The following is a 24,682-nucleotide window of genomic DNA, read 5'->3' as shown; positions in this document are numbered from 1 at the left end:
ACGGTGGGGATGCGATTCTAGGGACCATTTGTGAGGAGATGTATCTACATGAGAAGCCATACACAGAAGTCAACATGTTTTATTTGCAGACAGAAGCAAGTTGAAAAGACACATAAAAGCAGTAAAGCAGTACCTGACCAGAAAGGAGTGGAAGAAGGGAGAGCAAAGCTGTAGTCTGGAGGAGTGACAAAAGAAAAGCCACAGAACAGAGAAGGGGCTTAGAGAGAGAAAGAAAAGGAGAGAAGCAAAAGAACATTTAGGTACTGGCAAAAAATATCTCAACACAGCTATTTCGTTGTCTACAATCTTAAGAAAATTGTCATATCAAAGTTGGGATATCAAGCTTCGCTTTCACCCATTCTCTCCTGTCACCATTTCTAAATGGAGAACAAGCCAGATTTTTACATTTTGATTGACATTAGTTCTGCCGTTCAGAGCTGTCTATCCCCTTACAGGGGAACACAGCATACCCACTCCATGTTGCCATCTTTGACCCACCAAGGAGGGTCTTCTCCTCTTGATGTGGCACACAATTCCCACTTCATTACATCAGTGGAGAGGGGGATCCTGTAAATTCTTCATGTAGATATGCTTCACATCAAAACTGATAGAAAGAAGTAAGAGCTGGTAGGGTGGTGTCAATGAGACATGCAGAACCCACTGAAAATTCAAGAAAGTCACTCATACAATTTGTTAGGAACCACCCCACCCCCCAAACAAGCATGTGCATGCCAGCTTATTTCCAGAAATAAAATGTAAACCACTCTGAAGCTTATCATATTTGGAAAAGAAAGTAACTATATCTCTAAATTGTAGGAATTACAGAAAAATTCCATGCGTTTGGACGCTTGAAAACTTTTCACTTTGCTTTTAATAATAAGAGCTCACACTTACCAAATGGTTCTCAAGTGTTAGAAGCCATGCTCAATATTTTATGTTCAGTATTTCACTTAATCATCACAATGACTCAAAGAGGAAGGTACTAATACTATTTTCCCCTTTATATTTGAGAAAAACCTAGATTCAAACCCAGGCAGTGTGACCCCAGGGTCCAGGTTCTTGACTGCTGCACTGCTCTGCATCTCCCACTCTGCTGCGGGTACCTCCATAGGCAGTGACAGAACTCTACCCGCTGATACCACAGTGCCATTGCAACAGAAAAGGAAGCCGTGGTCATACATTTTCTCCCAATATTTAATTCTCCCCTCATCCATGTAATAGATTAGTTGGTTGGGCTATGTTTGCCCAGAAAGAAGACAACATTTCCCATTCTTGCCTCGACTTCAGTGCACCTATATAAGTTCTTGCCACTAGGATACAAGCAAAAATACCGTAAGGCAGCTTCTGGTACCTTTCCTGGCAAGGCAGCTGGCACAAGCCTTTGCCCTTCTTTCTGGTTCTTTATTCTATCCTGCTGTCTGGAATGTGAAAGCTACCACCTTGGTCGATGAGAAGGCAGCCCTCACCTTAAGGATAGTAGAGCATGCGCTGGAAGGAACCTGGGTTACCGAAGATTTTATGGAACAGAGATGACCTGCCCTTCTCCACAGCCCTGGATTGACTACTTCCAGGTTTCTATGCGAAAGAGAAATAAATGTCTATCCTGCTTAAGCCAATGTTTTTTGGGTTTCTGTTACTTGTACCTAGACCTAATCTAAACTCTAACAAAAAGCATTCTATAACCAAGGATGAGGTGAAAGTGGGCTACGCAAACTGGAATGAGTCCATAGAATCTTCCAATCAGATCACTGTTTGATTTGAAAGCCGCAGAATTCTTCCAACGTTAATACTCTTGTCAGGAAGGGGTCCTGGGGCTACCTAAGAAGAGCAGTAGCTCATTAAGGGGATTCCCAGATACCACACAAGTAGACTGGCCAAGGGAATTGGAAGTGGCTCAGCTGTTCTTGGAACCAAGGACCTTGGAGTCCCCATGTATGCACTGAATGTATTCATGGCATTTTTTCTGATGAATGGTCACACATCTTTACTTTTTTTTTTCTTTAAAGATTTTATTTTTTTTCCTTTTTCTCCCCAAAGCCCCCCGGTACATAGTTGTATATTCTTCGTTGTGGGTCCTTCTCGTTGTGGCATGTGGGACGCTGCCTCAGCGTGGTTTGATGAGCAGTGCCATGTCCGCACCCAGCATTCGAACCAAAGAAACACTGGGCCGCCTGCAGCAGAGTGCGCAAACTTAGCCACTCGGCCACGGGGCTGGCCCCCACACATCTTTACTTTTAACCCACCGTGAAGTATATCCTTGTTGATAATCAAGGTTCTTTTTCTAATCCATTGCATGTTCTACCTTACATTTATTTTAAAATGCAGTGGTACGTGCCATTACAACTAATTTTACAACCTGCCTAATTCAGTTACTACTATGCAATATAACTGGTTTGTTTTAATTTCCTTGAGATCATGCTATACCCACCATTACAGAGAGGAGAGGAAGCCGTCTCTAATTTAATGATAAAAATGGCACACATCTAACTCTATTATTGGCAAAAAATCTGGTGCCATGATTCCTATCTCATGTCTGTAAGAACCCCTCATTCTACACGTTACTTCTAGCAGCTATTAGAATTTTCTCCTTGAACTGTTTTCTAAGTATCCGTCTTGATTCTCTCTCTGGGACTATTTTATCCATAAAGTAACAAAAGAAGATTGTATTTCTCCAAAATTTCTAATGAAGGTAATTTAAGTCAAGAGTCTGAAATACAATAAGAGATAAGTTAGCTCTAGAAGGAAGAAATAAGAAACCAATGAAAACACAATTAAACACAATTCACATAATCTCAACAATAGGTAGATATATTACATCAGATCACCTGTCTCTAATCTTAGAATATCTAACATTCCTGAGGTAATGGACGTATGAAGTAATGAAGTATGGATAACGCCTCACCAAAGGGCTTGAATCTCTGTTTCAAATACATTAATATCAGTGTGCTGTCCCCTCTCTCTTATCTAATCCTAAAAACCTTATAAGCATTTGCATTAATGTCAAGGAGGTACAATAAGAATCTCCTTAAATCTGATCTAAAATATTATAATCTTAACTAAATGGTAGCTATTCCCCCATGGTTAGGCCTTGGCTCCTCTCCTGGCTTCACTCTACATTAATTTTTTCCCTAATGAATGGAACGGATTCTTGGCTATCACTTAGCTCCTCACCTGAATTGCAGTCTGATTTCAAATGTTTTCATGACACTGACATGAGCTACAACCATTATCTCTGGTTCAACTTGTCTGAAACCAAACTCATCGTCTTCCTCCCTGTAATCTAGCTCAACCTCCCACAATTCTGTTCTTTTTTTTTTTTCAATGGCTCCCATGTTCTCTTTGCAAACTATCCTTGCAAAGTCAGTATAAACTGTTTGGTTATTCCTGTTCACTCTCTTCTTCCTCTGAAATATGAAGTTCTTCCTACACTGAATTCTCAGCTCCACCACCCCAATCCAGGACTTACGCCATTTCTAAACTAAGACGACCACCTCCCCATTGGTCTTCTTGCTTTCAACCTTCTCTCTTTCCACTCTATTCTAAATACTACTTTAGCTCCTCTCTGTAAACAGAGATTCATCATTCCTTTTCCTATATTACGAAATCCAAACTCTTGATCTGAATTCCACGACAATTCATAGTCTGGCTGCATCTTGCCTTTATAACCAAATCTTCCGTCATTTTCCCACACAAATTATTTTCACCCAGACCAGCTTCCTAAAACCCCCTGAGGCCCTCAGCTTCAGTTTCAACACAAAACCTCTGCTCATTCTGGAATGCTCCTTCACTTTGCCTCTACTAACCTTAACCACCTTGTCTCCAAAGTTCAGCTCAGGCCCCTTCCACGAGTCTTCCCTGACTAATCCAGACAACACTTGTCCCCTTCCCTGTCCTTTCTAGCCATCTGTTAGGCACTTACATCGTGACTTCCTGGCTCTGCTGTTTAATTACCGTACGTGCTCCTGCGTTGTATCTTCAATTAGTCATTGATTCTAGAGAGCAGGGGCCAGCTCTTATACTGCTTCTGCATCCCCACAGGATTAGGCCCAATGCTAAGCAACAGAAGCTGCTCAACGGACAAGTATCCCAGCAGGGTATTTAATTTTGCAAGCTCCTTATGTCTCCTCCTCCTATTACTTTAGCTCATCTTTTGCTCACTTAACTGCTCAAAAAGATGTCCAACAAAAGCCGGCACAACAAAGAAAAGAACATGAAATACGTTCAGGTTTTAGTCCCCAGGATCCTTGAGAGCCATAATCTATCAATGATATTCCTACAATAACTGCAATTTTTCCTAAGATGATGTACAGCTGTTAAATACTGTATGTCTCATGGCATTAACCATACCGTATGCCTGAGGAATCTTCTTAGGAGTACAAGGTTAATCGGTTTCTCCTGCCACCCAGTGTATAGCTCTCAGGCAAACATTTTAAGGATTGGCAGGGATGCTTTCTCCTTTTCTACACACTGTAGCATGACTTATTGTTGCCATTCTTCCTATACATCAATTTTCACTGCCTTCGGGTCCTTAATTCTCGTGAGCTGGCAAAAGAGCATTTGAATTCCTGCTACCCATGGAGACAAGAGGATAAGATAACATGTTTCCCTAGGAAATTATGAATTGAAATCTAGACATAAGCGATGTCAAAATAAGGTATTTGATAAAAATATTTTGCAGAATGGTTTAACTTGCAGAACATATTTACATCCATAACGAGAACACATCCACCTATTTCTATGCACATCTACAGATACATGGTCTCCTCATCAAACTCCTTCTACTATACCAAGATGCCACTAATGTAAAAATTACTGGTAGGTGCACATCCTGGAATGGAATTAGAAACAGCTGAGTAACAGTGACACTCAAATGGGCTGTTGAGGGGATTATTATCGCCTGTCTCTTTCATTCCCTGGTAATGTTCACTTCACCACCTAATATTATAGATAGCTTCTTGAGAGAAAGAACTCTTTTATTCATATCAGTATCCACTGAGACAATATTAAATCAATGTCAAGACCTTTTCCATTGAAGTAATCATTTGCAAACTGTGTACTATAGTTAAGGGCCTAACTTTCCCCCTTCCTCAAACACTTTCAACTCCTTATTAGCACAGACAAAGGAGGACCTTGCTCAGAGAGACCATCACATTCTGGCAGGTCTCTCTGGCTATTTTTCACGTATTTGATACCTGGCCCTCAATTGGGTTAATGTTCATGGAACATTAGCAAATGAGTGGCTCATAGTGACTCAATATTTCTCATTAGGAACTATTAAGAATTCAGTCAAATATTATTTATCAACTTTTCCAAGTTAAACAAACAAAACCTGAAGTGCAACAGTCTCTAATTGGAACAAGAGTTGTCTGTTAAATAAATAACTTGAGAATAGAAACTATCAGCATAGCCATAATCAACTGATTGGCAAATCATTAGTGAACATTATTCAGTTCTGAGACTTGACTGCGAAGATACAGCCACAGAACACAGAAGTATGTATTTAAAAAAGTATTAAAAAAAACAGTGTTTACAGTAGAATAAAAGAGTACTAGTGAATTGATATCTGACATCTACACTTTTGTTGTCAAGGCTAACTAAGCATTGTTTTAAAGTAATATGCTCTGCCTTGATCAGTCTATTCACGTCCAGGAGCCAATGAAAATCTACTCAATTTTCAGTAACATTTGAAATTTGTAGACAGTAGAGACCAAACTCAATCAATACTCTTCCTTAAGGTACTGGTTATCAAATCACAAAGTATTTTTGAACTACCAATTAATGATCCAATGATCGATTACATGTATAACTAAACATTACCCTAAGCATTTGCTAATTATTCTCTGGGATAGACATTACCTAACGCTCAGCTTTAAGTTGTAACAACCACATGTGTTCACATTCATTTATGTAGCAAAAAGTTGTTAGTAAAAATATCAGACAATTGAACCATCCGTACTGCGGCTACAGTGATCCCTGAGAGTTCTCTGCCCGGTGGCGGCCTAGAGGTTTTCCTGAAGAACTATGTTCCTATGTGGGACGCTTTGATGAGTGATCCAGGAGGTTCCTTTGACCAAGATCGTCTACAGATGGTTTAACAGTAGAGCACATGCTGAGAATTTACTAAATGTTGAACTTAAATTTCCGATCTTTAACCTGGTTTTATTTTAGAACTTAGCCATATCTTCTTCTTAGACTCCCAGCAACGTTCATAGACATGGTATCAAATATCTGCTCCTCCATCTCCCTCAAATGTTTACTGTTTATTGTATATTTTATATATTGTCACTGAAAAAAACTAGGAATAATTCAGATCGGTTTTATTTGGTTGAATGCTGACAGCTGGTAAATGGACAAATCTCCTTTAATCTGAAATTCAAAGATAAATTCAAAATTCAAAAGATAAACTAGAATTATTGTGAAAAATAAACAGCTACTTTGTATTCAGTGCTGCACAGTATAAACATATAAAGCCATTAACAACAACAAAATGAGCATAAGGCCTTTCCTTGTTATGGAAAATTAGATCACTTGACATTTCTAGGGATTTCAGATTATTTTTAGGCTTCTAGTTTATCAAGATGTGAATTTGATTCTTTTTAAGTTCTTACTCTTTAAAAATAATTGGCATGTGTTAAATTACTAATGTGCAAGTACTGTGCTAAGGTGCTATAGGACATACAACAGATAAGACAGAACATGTGAATTCAAAGAAGCTTACAAATTAGTAAAGAGACAGACGTGCAGAAATGATACAGAGATATGGAAATTATTCATTTTGGATCCAGAATGCTACGACTAGACTTTAGGCTCCATTTGAGCCCCACCTCACTCCTCAAAAAATGTCCAATTTTCAGGTTGCTAGGGTCAAAAACCTTAGAGTCATCCTTGAATCTTCTCTATTTTTTTTTAAAGATTTTATTTTTTTCTTTTTCTCCCCAAAGCCCCCCAGCACATAGTTGTGTATTTTTAGCTGTGGGTCCTTCTAGTTGTGGCATGTGGGACGCCACCTCAACATGGCTTGATGAGCAGTGCCATGTCCATGCCCAGGATCTGAACCGGCAAAACCGTCGGCGGCCAAACCTAACCACTTGGCCCCGGAGCTGGCCCCTTCTCTTACTATTCTATCTCACATCTGATGTGTCAGAACATCCTGTTGGATTACCTTCAAATTATGTCACCTATAACGGCTACATGTTGGTCCAAGCCTCCACCATTCCTCCCCAGGATTTCTGCACTAGCCTCCTACTGGTCTTTTGTTTCTATCCTGTCCCCCCTTCCCTATCGTATTTTTTCCAGCACAGAAGCCAAAATAATCCTGTTAAAACTTAAAGTCAAACCGTCTCTCTCCCTTGCTTAAATCCCTCCAATGGCATCCCATTTCTTCCAGAGTAAAGCTAAAGTCCTATCAGGCCTCCTATGGTCTGGCCTCCTTTACCTCTCCGACTGCATCCCTGCTGCTCTTCCTCTTGCTCCTTCTGCTCTGGCCACATTGCACATGTTGTATATGCTCCTTCCTATGAACAGGATGCTCCCTCTCTCACTTCCTTGAGTCTTTACTAAATGTTACTTTCACAAGGAAGACCACCCTGATGTCCTCTAAAAAGAGTAATGGACACATACCTCTAGTGCCGTGTGGTACAGAGAGAAAACAGGGTTTACTGGGGGGACAACACATAAGCAGAGAAGTAGGCAGAGTGCATACAATCTCCCAAACTCCTATTGTCCTACTGCTTCGGTTGGGCACAGATGGTGTGCACAGAACATGGTCAAAGTTCCAGCAGCCTGCTCTACATATTGATAGGGTATTTATGCAAGTTTATAATAACAAAAACTCCCTGTTTGCTATGGTCTAAATGTTTGTGTCCCCCTCACATTCATACGTTGAAACTTAATGTCTAATGTGATGGTATTAGGCGGTAGGGTTTTTGGGAGGTGCTTAGGTCATGAGGAAGGAGCCCTCCTAAATAGGATTAGTGCTCTTTTATGAAACAGATCCCATGGAGCTCCCTGGCCCCCTTTCCACCATGTGAGGACACACGGCACCTTCCATGAACCAGGAGGCAGGTACTCACTAGACACTGAATCTGCCAGCGCCTTGATCTTGGGCTTCCCAGACTCCACAACTGTGAGCAATAAATTTCTGTTGTTTATAAGCCACGCAGTCTATAGTATTTTGTTATAGCAGTCCAGACAGACTAAGACACTGTTTGTATGAGTGGTCTTGCTAGAAAACAGAGCTTCTGGAGCCAGTGGCTGGTGTCAGCCCGTTCTACTGCTGAGATAACTTGGGACTGCTGCAGCAGCTTTCTTTCTGTCAAACCACTAAAAGGAGGGAAAATGAGGCTCCAGTTTTGTTCCTCATCACCGAGCACCCTACTTAAAACTCTAAGCTGTCCCCAGCACTCCTGAGCACCTTACCTCATTACATTATTTTTACAGAGCATTCATCAACTTCTAAAATACTACATAATTTATTTTGTACCTATTATCTGCCTTCCCCACTAGGATGTAAGTTCCACAAAAAGGCAGAGACTTCTGTCAGCTTTTTTCACTGCTGTATACCTCCTGCTGGAGTATATGAACAGTGCCTGCCCTGCAGTAGGCTCTCGAGAGAGATCTGTTGGATGAGTGAATGTGGGACCTACCTGGGCTGGGTTTGGGAGGGGTAGTTATTGGCGAGGATGTAATAACTAAAGAAGAGATGAGGAGAAATCTTGGATTCACGCAAACATGGAGAACTTGAGGAGGAAGGATAAGGAAAGAGGGGAAGTTAACTGGTAAAGACTGAACTTTGAATAGGAAAATATCTGAACCAGCAAGTCAGGAAATACGGAAATGTTGGTGCTCAGTTATGTGACAAATCTGGGTGTAGCCATAGGAGGGTGGCCAAGGATGGTGAAAGATTTGGCAACCATGTGCATGCGGAGGGACTGAATAACCCGAGATAGTTTCCTGAAAAAGAAAAAGAAGATGGAAAAGAAAAGAAACACAGTGGGGAAGGGAAAAGAAGTACACCTCTATCATGATAGAGGGAGTACGTAGCATATTTGCTTTGAGAGCTCTAAAGAGATGAACTAACTATGGTAAGTAGCTATAGAAAGTCAAATTCTTGGATCAATATAAGAAAAATATTTTGTTCAAAAAATAAATTGGGTGCTTTGTGTGGTAGTGGATGTTAAGTCACTTGAGTGATGATGACATAAAGCCTGATGATGACCTCTCAGGACTGTCATAAAAGGTACCTGTTCGAGGGGCTGACCCATGGCCAAGTGGTCAAAGTTCCACACGCTCCACTTTGGTGGCCCAGGTTTGCAGGTTTGCATCCTGGGTGTGGACTTACTCCACTCATCAGCCATACTGTGGTGGTGTCCCATATATACAAAGTGGAGGAAGACTGACACAGATGTTAGCTCAGGGCTAATCTTCCTCAAGCAAAAAAAAAAAAAACAACAACAACTCAGGAAGATTGGCAATGGATGTTAACTCAGAGTGAATCTTCCTCAAAAAAACCCAAAAAAGGTACTTGTTTGAAGAGGCCTCTGCCAGGGCTAATGTGGCTGCTATCGAGGTGCCTAAATTTCCCTGCATTCCTCTTTCCTGCTCAGACGCTAAGCTAAACTATATGTAACACTTAAGCATTGTGTGTGATCCAGTGTTTGTAGCTGTGCAATAAATGTTGAATTCATAAAGCAATGAATGAAAGGAAACCCTAGCTGAATCTGTACTCAACTTCTCATATTATAAGGAGACAAGAGATTTGCAGAGTTAAGACCTGCTACTTTATGCCGCTTTGGAGTTCAGAAGGGGAAGCAGCATATCAGTGACGTACATCAGGAAAAAAGAGCTTTCAGCATCGATCCTCAAAGCCAGGAGCCTGGTCCAAGTTTTAGGAGGGAAAGAAGAATTCCTCTCAATTTAGATAAACTTCTGTTTGTTTAACAGGAAAGAGAGACTAGAAAAACCAAAGCCTTAGGGGAGGGCTGCTGTCAGAGGGCGCTATAGCCATTAGGGAATATTACACGTATAATTGAGACCAGTTTTTAAGGTAGAATATTAGGTTTACGAGAAAGGACAGAATAAAAAATGAGAAATACTAAGAATATAAGGACTGCTTTTTGAGCTTCGAAATGTTAAAAAAGATAGCTTTGAATGAGGTTATCTGAATCTGTAGAATTTATATCTGCAAGCAGTATTTCTGAAGGGACCCTGGGTACTGGCAACTAATTTTTAAAGCTATCAGGTTCAAGATAAAAATGCCTTATAGTAGCTGGTAAAGCTCTTGAAGTAAGTGAATAAAAAAGAGAAGCCCAGTATGACCTAATAATGAAGATGTGCAACTACAGTTGATCAGTTGCCCAAGAACAGTAAATTCTGTGGCCATCATAGACATGCTGAGGGAAAAGAATATAAAAATGTCAGCAATATGTCAGCACTGCTTTAGCCCAAGAAGAGAGTGCGTACTGGGAGAGCATAGCTGAAGCCCACGAAAGGGAAGCGTAAAGCAAAGTCCCAGTGAAAAGGAGAAGGCCTTTATAAATACTTTAACAATTGTCAAATGAGGCTAGTGTAACATCTCACGCTGGGTAACAGTAGTGGAAGGGGGTAGCCAGAGCACCAGTAGCAATAGCAGGAGCTAGAACATACAGCACCGCCCATGAGCCAGACATTGTTCTAAGCACTTCACATACACTAACTCTTTTAAGGCTCCTAACATGAGCATTAAATACTATGAGACAGTGCTGTCTGATGAAATAAACTAGGGAAACTCTAGGGAAACTGTCACTTTCCTATATCACTCAAGCAGTATTTCTGGTACATCTGTTTGACAGAGGAAAACTTTCAGGGTGCGTCTCGCAGGGTTCCTGGAATATTCCGTTGGAGACATTAATCTAATGTATGTAAAAGGGGTTTGAAAAATATAGCGCTCTGTCAATCATTAAATTATTGAATATCGAATATCAGACAGGATTATTAGGTTTTTATCCTATACCAAATATTTTGTATAGTGTTTCAGATAAATGGTCATGTAGGTTTTTCTTGGAAATTTTCATTGGCTAGAAGTGTTCTCTCTCAGTAAGACAGTGCATTTCACTTCAGGAAAGTGACAATCTATTGAAAACACTTCATTGTATTAAGGAAATGTTTCCCTGTAACTCCCATCCATTGCCTGTCTGCCCTGACAACACAAAGTCCTCTTATAACTTCAAGTTATAAACACTTAAAAAAAAAAAAGATAAAACAAGGGATGGAAAAATTTAGAGAAAAATCTAAAATTAATACTATGAGATTATAGTGGTTGGATGGCACCCCTTCCCCCAGATATGTTCACCCAGAACCTGTGAATGTGACCTTATTTGAAAAAAGCATCTTTGCAGATGTAAATTAAAGATCTCAAGATGAGACCATTCTGTATTAGCATGGGCCCTAAATCCAATGACAAGTGTCTTCCTTAGAGACGAGAAGGGCAGATGACACACAGAGGAGAAGGTCATGTGAAGACCAGGCAGAGATTCAAGCGATGCCTCTACAAACCAAGGGACAGCAAGGATTGCCTGCAGTCACCCAAAAGCTAGGAGAGAGGCACAGAACGGATTCTCCCTTACAGCCCCCAGGAGGAGGCAACCCTGTTAACACTCTGACTTTGAACCTCTGGCCTCCAGACCTGTGACAGAGTAAATTTCTGTTGTTTCAAGCCACTCCGTTTGTGGTAATTTTTACAGCAGCCCTAGGAAACCAATACTGTGAGATTAAAACAAATATTTAAGTTACCAGAATAAAATTAAAGCAAATCAAATCCAAATGCCAAGTGACCAAGGGAAAACAAAATACTTAGGATTAGACAAGGAGAACAGAAAATCAGGGTGGATGAATATGGGGATGCTGTGGTACAAGAGCAAGAAGGTAAAAACTCAATTAGGTGGATGCTTGACGAATTTTTAGGAAAGATAATAAATATTATCCACTATTAGACTGTGATAAAACTAATAAATAGTGGTTAAGGCATTATCAGGATGTTTCAGGAATTATCAGGAATAAGAAAACTACATTGTTATATTAAGTAAATGTGTACAATACAAATCCTCCGAGTCTAAGTTTCTAAAACTGGCGATAATGAAGGTTATCCACCTTGTCAGACGGCTAACAGAAGAACAGGGACACATGTGGAAGGAAAGAGACCACGTCAGGAGGAGCACCTGAGGCTCTGGCTCTGGTTTTTAGTTCTTCCTGCAAGGTCATCTGTATGGTTCCAATGACCCAGAAAGCCTTTGTCAGTTTTTGAAGAAGTGCTATAATATTTGTCACCGCACCAGAAGGAACATGCTGATCTATACTTCGTTCAACCCCCATGCCCGTCTTTCCATGCTGTTTCAAATACCAACTACGCACAGCACCCTAATATCCGCTATGTCTCCCATGGACCTTAGATTCTGACTTCACTTATTTAGCCCTTTGTGACAGCTGTTTCATGAAAGGCACCGCACGAAGTGCAATTTGAGAATGAGAAGCAAAGGAGGCTGGTTCCTAAGGGAAGATTACACCAGAAGAAATCATTAAACTTATATAAAAATAATACTGTATTCTGTGTAAACTGTGAAATGAAGTGTTAATGATTCAACAAAACCCAAACCACTTTTCTTGGTGCTAGATGCCTACTGAACCACTGAGTACGCATAGGTACTAAAACTTGGTGCAAAACCAAATGTGTTACCTTCCCCTCTGTAACTGTTAGGTCTCTTCTGTTTCCCGATGGGTCAAGGGTTTCACCATTTGCCAGCTGTCCAAGGCAAACACTTGTATATCATACTTGTACTACTTCTACCTCAATTCCTTTATCCAACCAATTCGACCTCCAGAATATATCCAAGTCTGCCCACTGTCCTGCTCCACAGTCGTCATTCAACTCTTGTCCAAACCACCATCACCCCTTGCTATCTGTAATAGCTCTCTAACTCATCTCTTTTCTGCCCATGCCTCCCTCCAAGCCATGCTCACAGAGCGGCCAGTGATCTTTTAAAACAATGTAAATTAGCTCCTATCGTGTTCTGCTTATAAAGCTTCAATAAATTCCCACTGTATATATTAGAATCCACTCACTATGCTCCGAACACATTGACCTCCTTCCAATTCCCTAAACATACGAAGTTATTTCCTGTTTAAGGTCCTTTACACAAATTACTTTTTCACTGAGGCATTTCCCTTCTCTCCACTATCCCACACCCTGCCAATCCACGTAGATCCTTTAAGTTTTGTCTGGATGTCACTTCTTCAAAATGTCCTTCCCTGACTCAACAGGTTAAAGAGGCCCTCTTGTCATACCCTTTGACCTGTGCTTTTGCGTCACAAGACTTATCAAAATTTGTGATTATTTATGCAGTTATTTGTTTGATGTTTGTTCCTATCCACCAGATTGTCTATCTTATTCACCATTACAAGTCTAGCATCTGGCACAGGGCCTGGCACATGGTAAGCGCTGAATAAATATTTGTTGACTAAAAGAGTGAATGAATGAATAAGCAAATACAATGAGGTCACAGGTAAGAAACAGATGGTTTCAAATATGACCTACACAGAACTCTACATAATCCCAAAATCACTGCCCTAAGCTGCTCCTGCACCTGGAGCAGATGAAAAAGAACACTGTCATTTCCTCCCAATTCCCTCAGACCTATTCTGCTAACAGGATCATCTCCAAATTTTAAAACTTTTAATTCTGAAATAATTTAGATTTAAACAAAAGTAGCAAGAATAGTACAAAGAATTCCCATATGCTTTTCACTCAAATTCTTCAAAGGTTAAAATTTTACTGTTTCCTTTATCAATTTCTATATTTTTCCTGAACCACCTTAGAATACATTGCAGACATAACATCCTTTATCTCTAAATACTTCAGTGTGTACTTTCTAAAACCAAAGGCATTTTCTTGTCTTACATAATCACAGTACAATTATCAAAAGCAAAAATTTAACACTATTATTTAATCTAGAAACTTATTTAAAATTTGTTAATTGTCCCACACATGTCCTTTACAGCAAAAAAACAAATTGTCTTTTGGGTCCAGGATTGACTCCAGGATCACATGTTGCATGTAGCAGTCATGCCTCTTCAGTCTTCTTTAATCTGAAACAATTCCTTTGTCTTTGTCTTTCAAGACATTGACATTTTTAAAGAATACAGGCTAATTATTTCTTAGAATGTCTTTCAATTTGGGTTTGTCTGATGTTTCCTGATGATTATATTTGAATAATGCATCCTGTGGGCAGGAATACCACCAAAGTGGTGGTGTGTCCTTGCAGTGCGACATTAGGGAGTACATGATATCTATTTGCCCCATTATCGGTGACGTTAACTTTGATCGCTTGATTAAGGAATTTCTGTTTTTCCTTTTGTAATTAATAAATTCTTGTGAGAAGCTACTTTGAGATTATATAAATATAATTATAACCAACATTTAAAAAAAATTAGCCAACTCTATTCTATGGTCCAATGAATTCTCCATAAATAAGAACGTGGGAAAGTGATGAAGGTCGGTTTCCGGGTCACGAGGTAGCTAATCACGCACTTTTCTTAGTGTAATGATGTAGTAACATTCTACCTTGCCTCTTTCTCTCATGTGTACAAAGACAGACACGTAGCATGCTATTTTCAGCAGAACATAATAAAATATCTAATCTCATTCCTCATTCATCAGATGAGAAAGCTGAGGCCCAGACAGGCTAAGTGACTTGCCTACGGTCAGACAGCTACTCAGTAGCAGACCTGAAAATAATTAAGTGCTCAAGTAGAGCAAGGAAGGCAAAGTCCATTCAGTGCCCTTCAAATACACAAGCCCTACGGCCACACCTGAAGCAATCTAAAGCAGGCTTGCTGCGACCATTTTTGGACAGTAATGGGATTGCTACCCAGATCCACACAACAGGGCAGAACATCGTGCACGGAGCCACTGCAGTTTCCAGGGAAGCACCACAGCTCACTGCTACGCCTGAGTTCTCTCTTCGTTCTCTTCTCTTCCTTTCTCTTTTTGTTCTTTCTTGGAAACACTAAGTCATTCTGAAGGCAAAAATAAAGTCTCCTAGCCCTGGGAAAGAGCCTTGCCAGCAATGGGCTCCTAACCTAGAAATGCTATATGCTCCTTGCCCAACACTCTGGACTCCTGTTTAATTCTAATCAATATCTTTTTGTATATTTTTTTATTGCATTTGCATGAAGTAGTTCTGTCATAATCTTATCACATTTTACAAACTTGAAGAATAGTTGGTAATCTGCCCAAGACCTTTCTAACATGGACTAATACAGAAGCAAGCAGCCTCTTCTACAATGCCCTGGGACTTTCTTTTCCAAGGTCACTATATTATTATTATTATTATTATTATTTTTTAAAGATTTTATTTTTCCTTTTTCTCCCCAAAGCCCCCCAGTACATAGCTGTATATTCTTCGTTGTGGGTCCTTCTAGTTGTGGCATGTGGGACGCTGCCTCAGCGTGGTGTGATGAGCAGTGCCATGTCCGCGCCCAGGATTCCAACCAACGAAACACTGGGCTGCCTGCAGCGGAGCGCGTGAACTTAACCACTCGGCCACGTGGCCAGCCCCCCAAGGTCACTATATTATTTAAGAAAAAAATAATAAATAGCAGGTTTCAGGAGTTGAAACTCCAATCTCAACCTCTACCCAGAATACACGGTGGTCCCAAGCTTTAGCTCGACTGCTCTGTTCCCTCCAAGGCCTTTTAGAAGTAATGGGGGTGTCAGCACCTTAGTCAATCCAGTATCCCAAGGTACTACTTCTTTGTAAAAGTTATTTTTGATGCTATTTAGCAGCAAAGCCAAAGCTATGAACCAGAGGTAAGGACTATAAAGACATTCTACACCATCTTTCTGTGCAGAATATGAAGCACTTCCTCCTTACCACTTCCTGATAAGCACAATATGTATAAAAAGAAGCAGTGCTTTAATTAAGGGTTAACCCTTAATCAGGACTTGGTACAAAATAAGCAAGGTATATTTAAAAAATCATAAAAGCAAAGATGCAAATTGCTATGAGTTAAAATTCAACTCTTAGAAATATAAGAAAATGCTTGCTGTGTGAGAAAAATTGTTACTAGTAATAGCAGAAGTAGGAGTGGTGGAATCAGCAGTGGCTGACTTTTACTGAGTGTTTACGCCTATCGACACTATGCTAAATGCATTATATAGAGCACCTCATTTAATCCTCAGAACCATCCTGGTGTTCTCATTTTATACAAAGTCAACATAAAGTAAATAAAACATTTGGATAGTATCATAAATTTGATCTAAGATTATAACCCTGCTGCACGGTAACGACTGCATAATCTGGGAGGGCAGACCATTGTGCAATTACTGCTGCCTGCCATCCTAACTCACTCGTTCACTTCTTTCTGGTCACTTTATGAGTGAGCTCTTCCCTGACCACCCTATATACAAACATCACACTCCCAACCCAGATCTGCCTGAGTCTCCTCATTAAAATATAAGCCCCATAAGGGGAGGGACTTTGTTTCCTCAACGTCTGTGTCTCAGTACTTAGAACAGTGCCTTGCCTGTTTTAGGAATGTAATGTCTATCTGTTGAAGGAATGAATAAATGAATAATTGAGGGAAAAGAACCAAACTTTAACAAAGATTAAATTTTAAATGAATGATTTGCTTTTGCTTCTCGGCTATAAAAGGGCTCCGGCGCCATAACTTGCCAGAGTCTCTTAAAAAGATTAGCATATGGAATGTTTGAACTCATGACCCTGTTTGTTTAAAATTTTCCCTGTAGCTTGCAGGGATGTTCAAAATCATTCTGTTTGCTACACTTAAAAAAAAAAAAAAAAAAAAAAAAGGCCTATAACTCCATTCCCAGTGGCTAAACAAGTTTGAGCACTGAATACTTTGTTCAACACTAGAGACAAATTTTAAACGAGGCAAGTTCACTCATTGCTGGACAACATTCTCTGAGCACCTCCATGTGCCAAGCACAGAGAAAGTGCCTGGGAGTCACCGCAGAGTGAAATATGAGGGTCAGTGACCTTCCACTACTAAGGGACATACATCTGCTCTCCAGGATTGCCAACCTCTCCCACCTTGGCACTCTAGAACCAAGTGAACAAGTCAAACAAACAGGAGTTTTAGCATCACTGACCTCCTTAGCAACTTTTATTATCTCCTGCTGCTGGGAAAGCAAAGTCAAACACAGCTGAAAATTATACTTTTCATGCAGGGGAAAAGTCATAACTTTGGTAGACTTTCAAGAAATTTGTAGGAAAATTGCTTTTTAAGGGAAAACTTTTATTTTTGAATAACAAAAAATATGGCCTATATGAGAATCTAAGATAATTGGGTAATATTGGGCTAAAAAATAAAAAGATAAGTTGTAATAGGTGTTTAAAGTTTCAGCATAAAGTGTGCTTTGACTGCCTTCATTGTACAAGCTCGGTCATTTATCACTGATCCCTGGAAAGAGAACAGCTATTAAGTTATTAAAATAAAAAAACCCGTCAGTTGATGTGACAAATTACTTGTGTATTTACTTATATTGAAGTGTATGAAATTTTACTGATGTTGTTAAGGCCCTGAGCATTACCTCTTTCCCTTTCAATCTCTGCTTTTAAGGAAAAAAAAGTTAAAGTTATAGTACACGATGCAAATTCTGTTTTTTCAAAAACCTCTAGATACTCCCGTTTTGCTTAGGCTAAAGATTCTAAGAGTAATAAAATTGTATTCATTTCTCCTCCAGAAGAGTTTTATTTAAAAAAAAAGATATTAAAATAAGAGAATGAAATCACAGTTTATTCATAGCATTTTTCATCACAGTGTTGTCTTTAGATGCTATATCTACCTGCGGAAAGATTATACGACATTAAATGGTGACAAGAAAAAAGTTTTTGACTTGAACTCACACTGAAACTATAACATGCTCTTGGTTTGTGTGCTGATGTTTTGTGATTAGTCATGGCACAGTGCTCCTGCTGAAAGAAAGTGGTTGACATACACTTCTAAATACTGGTGTCAGAAGAAACACGCTTTAGTCATTTCAAAATTCTGGAAGTAATTGAAATAGAATCATAAGCAGCTATAATCATATAATCAGACTGGGATAGATGGGAAAGCTTGTGCACCAGCCTTGCTGAAACACTATTACTCAAACAGCATTATGACCACAAACATGGAGCAGTTTAACACTCTGGCTAATATAAAAGTCGGGGAAAAGTACAGAACTTATACATTAACTAACATACCCTTTACATTTCTGACGGATTTCTGAACACAAACATGATTTTAATTTGGCACCAAGAACCACATCCAGATATGTTCATGAACCTGCTGGTCCATCTGATTCTGCCTAGCTCCAGAAAAATTTCTTGCTAAATTCATTAGCACAGTAATTGGTTCTATTTCAAAATTTGGAATGAAGACGTTTAATGTTATTGTGCCTCCAATCCTTAAGTGACAGCAAATCGTATTCTAAATTACAATACTCACAGCTGATGCCTGCTCTATGACCCCTCTGTCCAGCTGAGTGTTCTGGCTCCTTGTATGGAAACTGGAGGGTCGTATCCAAGGTTCTGAACCCTTCTTTAAGGGAATGATGCTTGTAGTACTCCACAAGTTCCTTTAGCAAAAAAGAACCAAAGATTATTTTTGATGAGGATAGTTTTGTTCTCAAATACCTGAATTCCTTGACATATGATTACATACAATATAAGAATGATCAATTTAATGCTAAGCTTTCCATAAGTATATGGAAGAGTAAGTAAATGATAATCTCCCTGCTGTCTGGATGTACGTGACACCTACCTAGTAACTGTCCTCGTTATTCAGGCCATTTGCAATGTGAGTTACCCCCTATTGTTATTCATGGATAAAGAACATCCTGTTAGTCTCCAGTCAGATGTGGTAAATGAAAAGAAACCACACTAAACCTCAATTTCAGAACAGTAATTACTGTTCTTATTTATGAAATACTTGCCTTTCTAAACAAAAATAAAGGGAACAGCTGTTTGCTGAATATATAGCAATTCCTCGTTTCCTGCATTTTCTTTCAACATAGCAGAAAAACAAATTTGATCCTAAATGTATTTTTCCATGGTAAACCAAAGTTGATAAACCACAAATGCTACTTGCCATTGTTTCTGGCTTATGATGAAGTGTTAGCACCCTTCTCACAGCTCTGCATATTGTCTGGTACTTACAGAGGTCAATAATGTGGTTCTTTCTAACTTTTTTCTTACACCTAATTTGCCTTAAATACATCTAAGCCTAATATAACAACCACTCTTCATCTTTCAAAGTAAAATTTCAGGAAATTTCTTTTGAGATTGCTGGTTTGACAGATTCTGCACAAATCCGAATCCCTCTACTTTAAACGGAAATTGAATAATAATTAATTCATAGTGGAAAAATGCATATTATCATTAGATGAGTACTGTAGATATAATATTTCTTAGAAATACATGAAAGGAAAATAAAAGCAAAATCACTTTTAACCTAATTATTCAGTGCTTCCACTACACACCATTGTTTAGAACACTGTAAAAGCAACTCCTTTCTTCTAAAAATCTTACTGTCATCAACTCAATACCTCCAGTGGTTATGTTCAAAGTTCCCCAAACAAATTGACGGGGCCAAAAATCACCCGAAAGAAGAAAAAGAAAATCGTCAATGATTTCTTTATTAGTTATGACCAAACTCGGATGAGTTGTGGAGTGCATTGTGCGGGGAGTTCCAGTGGTCACAAAGATTATGAAGATAAGCCTCCTGCCCTCTAGGAGTTCTCACCCTTGAAAGAAAGGGAGGGAACTCCTATGCGAGTTCAAGGGCAAGAGAGAGAACTTCCTTTAGTAGGTCCAGTCGGGAGGATGAGGGAAGAGTTCATGATGGAGGCAGCTTGGCTTAAATTGAAGAACAGGTAAAATTTCAAAAACCGGGAAGGAGGGAAGTATTACTTTAAGTAGAGCAGACGGGCTGGGAACAGACATAAAGGTGATAAAGCAAAGATCACATTCATAAACTAAAAGCATAGTTTGGCTGAAGCATTGGATAAAGCAAATGGAGAGTTTTTCAACTCCCACATCTGTAAAATGGGGATAACAAACCATTTCACAGACTGTAGTAAAGAATGTATAAAGTTCCCGGTACACGTGAATGATCATAACAGCCACTACGATCCCATGTGCCAGGCCTTTTACATAGTTTCTCACAATCTTCACACAAGAACCAAGACATAGGCCTTGCACCATCGAGGCTCAAGTCCCAGTGAGGTGAATCTCACTGTTAATTGCGTAAGGTTGTATAGCTGGTGTCTGTTTCCAAAGTTTGTGCTCTTAGCTACGTCATACTATTAGCAAATAGTACCTGGCAAATGTCAATACACAAAAAGGGAGGCAGCAAAAGGGAAGGAGCATTTGCTAAGTGTCCATGATGTAGGAACTTTGTTTCCTTAGACGTAAGATGCTAGAGTTTTAAACACACATCTACAACTTTAAAAATAAATATTTCTTCCATCCTTTCTTCCTTCTTTGGTCCCAGATTATGGGGGTCCTTGATGAATCAAAGGAATTTGGAATCTGACCAACTTCAAACTCAAAATACAAGATAGAAGTTTATATCCTCAAAATGGCTCCAACGATCAGAACACAGCATTTGTAGTATAGTGATTTTTAACATGGTTTGTGAAGGCAAAGTCTGCAGTTAAATTCTACTTAAAGACCAATATTACTATTTAATTTTTTTTTAAATAAAAGGCAAAATTTTGTAAGGTCCCTCAAGAACTGTTCACATGTATATTTTGTGTTGCTGATGAAAATATCAGAGTTCTTTACTTAGTCTTATTATTTAAACTGAGTAAAATGTATTCTTTTCTTTAGCAAAAATATGACAATAAACCTGAAAGTAATTACAAGCCAATAACTTCGGACTTCAATGTAATTTTGTTATAGGCAATACGAATTTTATGCATTATATTATGAATAGGCATGAATTAAATTTAATGTGAAGTTGGCTAGAAACCACAGAATTATCATACTGAAAAGGACTTTGTGATCATTTAATACCTACCCACCTCCAAATGTTATGGGAGAAAAATGACTTTTCCAAGGCCTAAGGTCATGTGGCTTGGTAAGCTGCAAAATACGCTTTTATCACTTCAACACGCATGGAAGGTATTTGAGTTCCATTTTTACACTCTTATGAGAGTAAGTCTTCCTACATGTTTCTAACTGGATAGAATTAAATAGTGCCACCATGGATCTTTTCCAATTTATCTCTTTACGCTTTCTGTATTTTAGTCTAATCCACCCCTGCTTTAGCAGTCATTGACCTTCAGGTACTACAAGTAAATAAGAAGACTCTAAACAAAAGAAATCGCTAAGCTTTCCTTATCTCACACGGACACAGCAGTGTCAACAATTCAAGTCTCTGAAAAATAATGAGTGAGAGCCAGTCATTCCAATTACCAAGGAAACAGGCAATGGAGATGATTTATAAACAGCATTTGGACATGGATTGTCTGGCATACACGAAAATTAGAAGAAAATTAATGCCTTGTAATCTGGATATAGAAATTCATTTAGAATTTGAATTTAATGACTAAGAAACACAAAGATTTTGATTAACCAAGCTATTGGGAGCCAAGGGAAAAAGGTTAGGTCATAACCCCCTATGGCTAATCTTCTCTTTGAGAAACTGACTAATTTAAAACAACTTCTGGAGTTTGCTTGTGTTTTACATCCCTTCCAAATTAAAATTTAATTCCAGGCCCTAATGAATTTCAGAAGTAGAAAAATATAACTTTACCACCCATAATGGGAGGATACTGAACTATTCTTGAGAAACAACTCAAATCCACAGACCACTATGTACTCACACTGGGAACTGTGTTATTTGACACCAGCATGATAAAAGGTAACTCCTGGAAGTTGTATGATGCACGTTTAGAGAAGCCACTGCATTGTCAGAGTGAAGGCAAAGATGCCTATTAACCCTCTATCTCCTTCCAAAGGGGCTGCTTACTGAAATAGAAGCCATGCCTTCCCACAAGTACCCATGTGGCATTTCCCAGCTTGGGTTGGAAGGACAGCACTACTGTGAGGTTCTTGGTACAAATGGATTTACTAATTTGAAAGCTTTTTTTAGAACCATGGAGTCTTTTTTGAATTCTGCACAAACACAATGATTTCACATAGTTTGGAGTCCATATAAATTTCTTCAACAAAGGAACAGGAACAAAGAGGGTGGGGAGCTCCAGACTAGTTCAACCATCTCTTCAGCAATTTTTACAGTTATTTGCTAAACCTGACAGTAGTATTTTTCTAAGACTGAGATTTTTCAGCTCCTTGTCTTTCTTTGTTTTTACAGTTATATCCTTGTACTAATGTTTTTAGTTTCATTGTAGTTCGCTATGAATTCTTAATTCCCTCCCTTTAACCTACTGTGCGACATGCTTCCTTACAAAAGATCCCCAGATGTGGAGGAAAAAAACAGACGCATGTGTCTCCAGCACTGGCATTCTGATATTTTACACCTGCTATATAAGGGGAGCTTATTTTAACTCTGTGACAACTACTTTTAATTCCCCTTCCAGAACATCACTGCAGAAACTTTCACTGCTCTCTGATACAAATTATTTGAATTCTGGATCTCTACTGTTTTGACTATAATCATAGCTTTATATGCAGATAGCAACTCAAGGATCTACGTCTGTTAATCCAGGTCACATGGTATTTACTGGCTTTTCACATCTAACCTTAGCTGCTGAAGAACTTTCTTGAGTTAAACCCAGGTGACATAAAGCTGAATTGATTGGCCCTTTCCCAGTGACTATTCCTTTCATCCTCTTTGCTTGTCTCCTCTGATGGGAGTTCCTTTTGTTACTCTCAAAGTCGGCAAGGCTGGCAGTCATCTTTGGCCCTACAGCATTTTTTTTTAAGTCTCATATTAGCTATGATACCATGGAGCAGCCTCATTACCATCCACGGAAGTTCTGCAGGTGAAAGCTCCAGCTGGTGTGTCTGGCAGTGAAGTGGAGACCCCCCATGCATGCTTTTATCATGTCTCAGCTGGGGCTGCCATTCATTATTTGTGCATCCACTTGCCACCTCCTTCCTAGATTTTCATTTTAGGAAGAATCTCCTCGGGTCCAGTTCTCTCTGTGCACAGCCTGCTTGTTCAAACAGAATGTAAGACACCGCCAGCAGGGAGGATGCCTGGATCTTGGTTACCAATTGGACAGAGTTTACATTTTCCAGGACATGACCTTGCTGCCCATCCTTGGCTTTTGAATTGGGAATGTGATATTTATGTCCAGAGAAGTTTTCTTACTTTTCTTTCAACTCGAGATACTTCAATTTCTTTAAAACACTACTCCCTGTCTTGAGGCAGTTCTAAATTTTTAGATAAGGCTATCAAGCTGGCCTATTTTGTAAGGTGCTCTTACATTCAGTTTTAACTTTAATGTTAACATCTGCAAAGTGCTTTGAGATGTTTTCCGGAAGGATGTAGGATGTATCATTTGATTGATGGTTCAATCAATGAGTGGTCCTTCTCAATGTTACTCAAAGCACTTAGAGGAGTGCTACAAGTGCATCTGATATCTATATCCAAATTCTTCATTATCTCAAGAAACTCTCTCAAACTTGACAAACAGACTTGAGGCTGCTTTTGAGGAAATACGAACTTTTTCTTTAGTGTTGACAACGCTCATATCATGACATATATGCACTGTTTATATGGTATATACATAATATTCTTATAGACCAGCAAAATTAAGTTGTAACTTTTAAAATTGTAGGAATTAATAAAATAATCTTTGTTCATTTGAAGCAACTTGGTAACAACATACTATTTCAATTTAAATATAAAATTCCTAGGAAATAGCAATTGTTGGGTGGTAAAAATATTACCTTGTTAATGTTACATTGTTCAAGGCAATGAAGGAGAGTCATAGCACAGATAATTTAAGATAGCAGAAAATACAAAAAGCTTTTCCATCTGACATTTTATTGCATTTTGTAGGAAATTAACCTAGATATGAGAGGTATTTTGTCAATTACAACTTTCTACGTTATAATTTAAAATACCCTCCTCTGCCTGAATTAAGAGTTGGAGGCAGAAGCAATAAGAGAAGAGACGCATACTAAAAATTTGGGGTGTGTCATTCAAACACAAGGCAAAACTCACAAAAAATAACTGAAAGTTGAATGTATTTGAATTTGTCTATTACTCTAAGAGTCATAAAGAGTGTAGGTTCTGAAATATTATCTAAAACTTGCAAACCTAATTTATAATGAAAAATACAACTAGGGCAATATAAAACAATTGGAGTTCTTAGAATTTTCAGGATTCAGCTGCAAAATTATAGTATGATTCTCTTTAAACAACTTTTTAGTGAGCAAAATTTCCAAGAAACTATAGAATTAAACTGACCTTTCCAATAAGAGAAAAATAAGGACCAAAGATTGAAAAGAACCAATCAATGCTTACCATTAAACTTTTAAATTTTCTATTTTCTGCAATGTGAAAAAAGCCATCTCGTGTTAAAATCTTGATGTGCTTTGCTTCATTATTGTACCTGTGGGCAATGAATCGCTTATGAATATAAATGTGTTTTTAATCAGTAGAAATCAATAATTACCAGAGGGCATGCCCCAATAACGTTATAGGAATTAATTCTGAAGACAAAATA

General features: G+C 38.9%; 1 protein-coding gene across 4 annotated transcripts in view; it reads right to left on the bottom strand.

Annotated features, from left to right (window-relative positions):
• Nucleotides 1-24,682, bottom strand: part of VAV3 (vav guanine nucleotide exchange factor 3) — a 352,547-nt gene that overhangs the window by 4,975 nt on the left and 322,890 nt on the right. For 2 of the 4 annotated variants that reach the window (XM_070608037.1, XM_070608038.1), the window contains 3 exons: nt 24,481-24,568; nt 18,484-18,613; nt 134-217 (listed from right to left, as the gene is read on the bottom strand). In XM_070608037.1, coding sequence (XP_070464138.1) covers nt 134-217; nt 18,484-18,613; nt 24,481-24,568 — 302 coding nt within the window. The remainder of the gene's footprint in view (nt 1-133; nt 218-18,483; nt 18,614-24,480; nt 24,569-24,682) is intronic. The other 2 variants (XM_008518842.2, XM_070608039.1) reach the window with 1 other exon arrangement.

This window comes from Equus przewalskii, unplaced genomic scaffold, assembly GCF_037783145.1.
Source record: "Equus przewalskii isolate Varuska unplaced genomic scaffold, EquPr2 ChrUn-13, whole genome shotgun sequence".
Classification (NCBI taxonomy): domain Eukaryota; kingdom Metazoa; phylum Chordata; class Mammalia; order Perissodactyla; family Equidae; genus Equus; species Equus przewalskii.
Note: the sequence above shows the minus strand (reverse complement) of the source record. Positions and strands in the feature narration are given on the sequence as shown.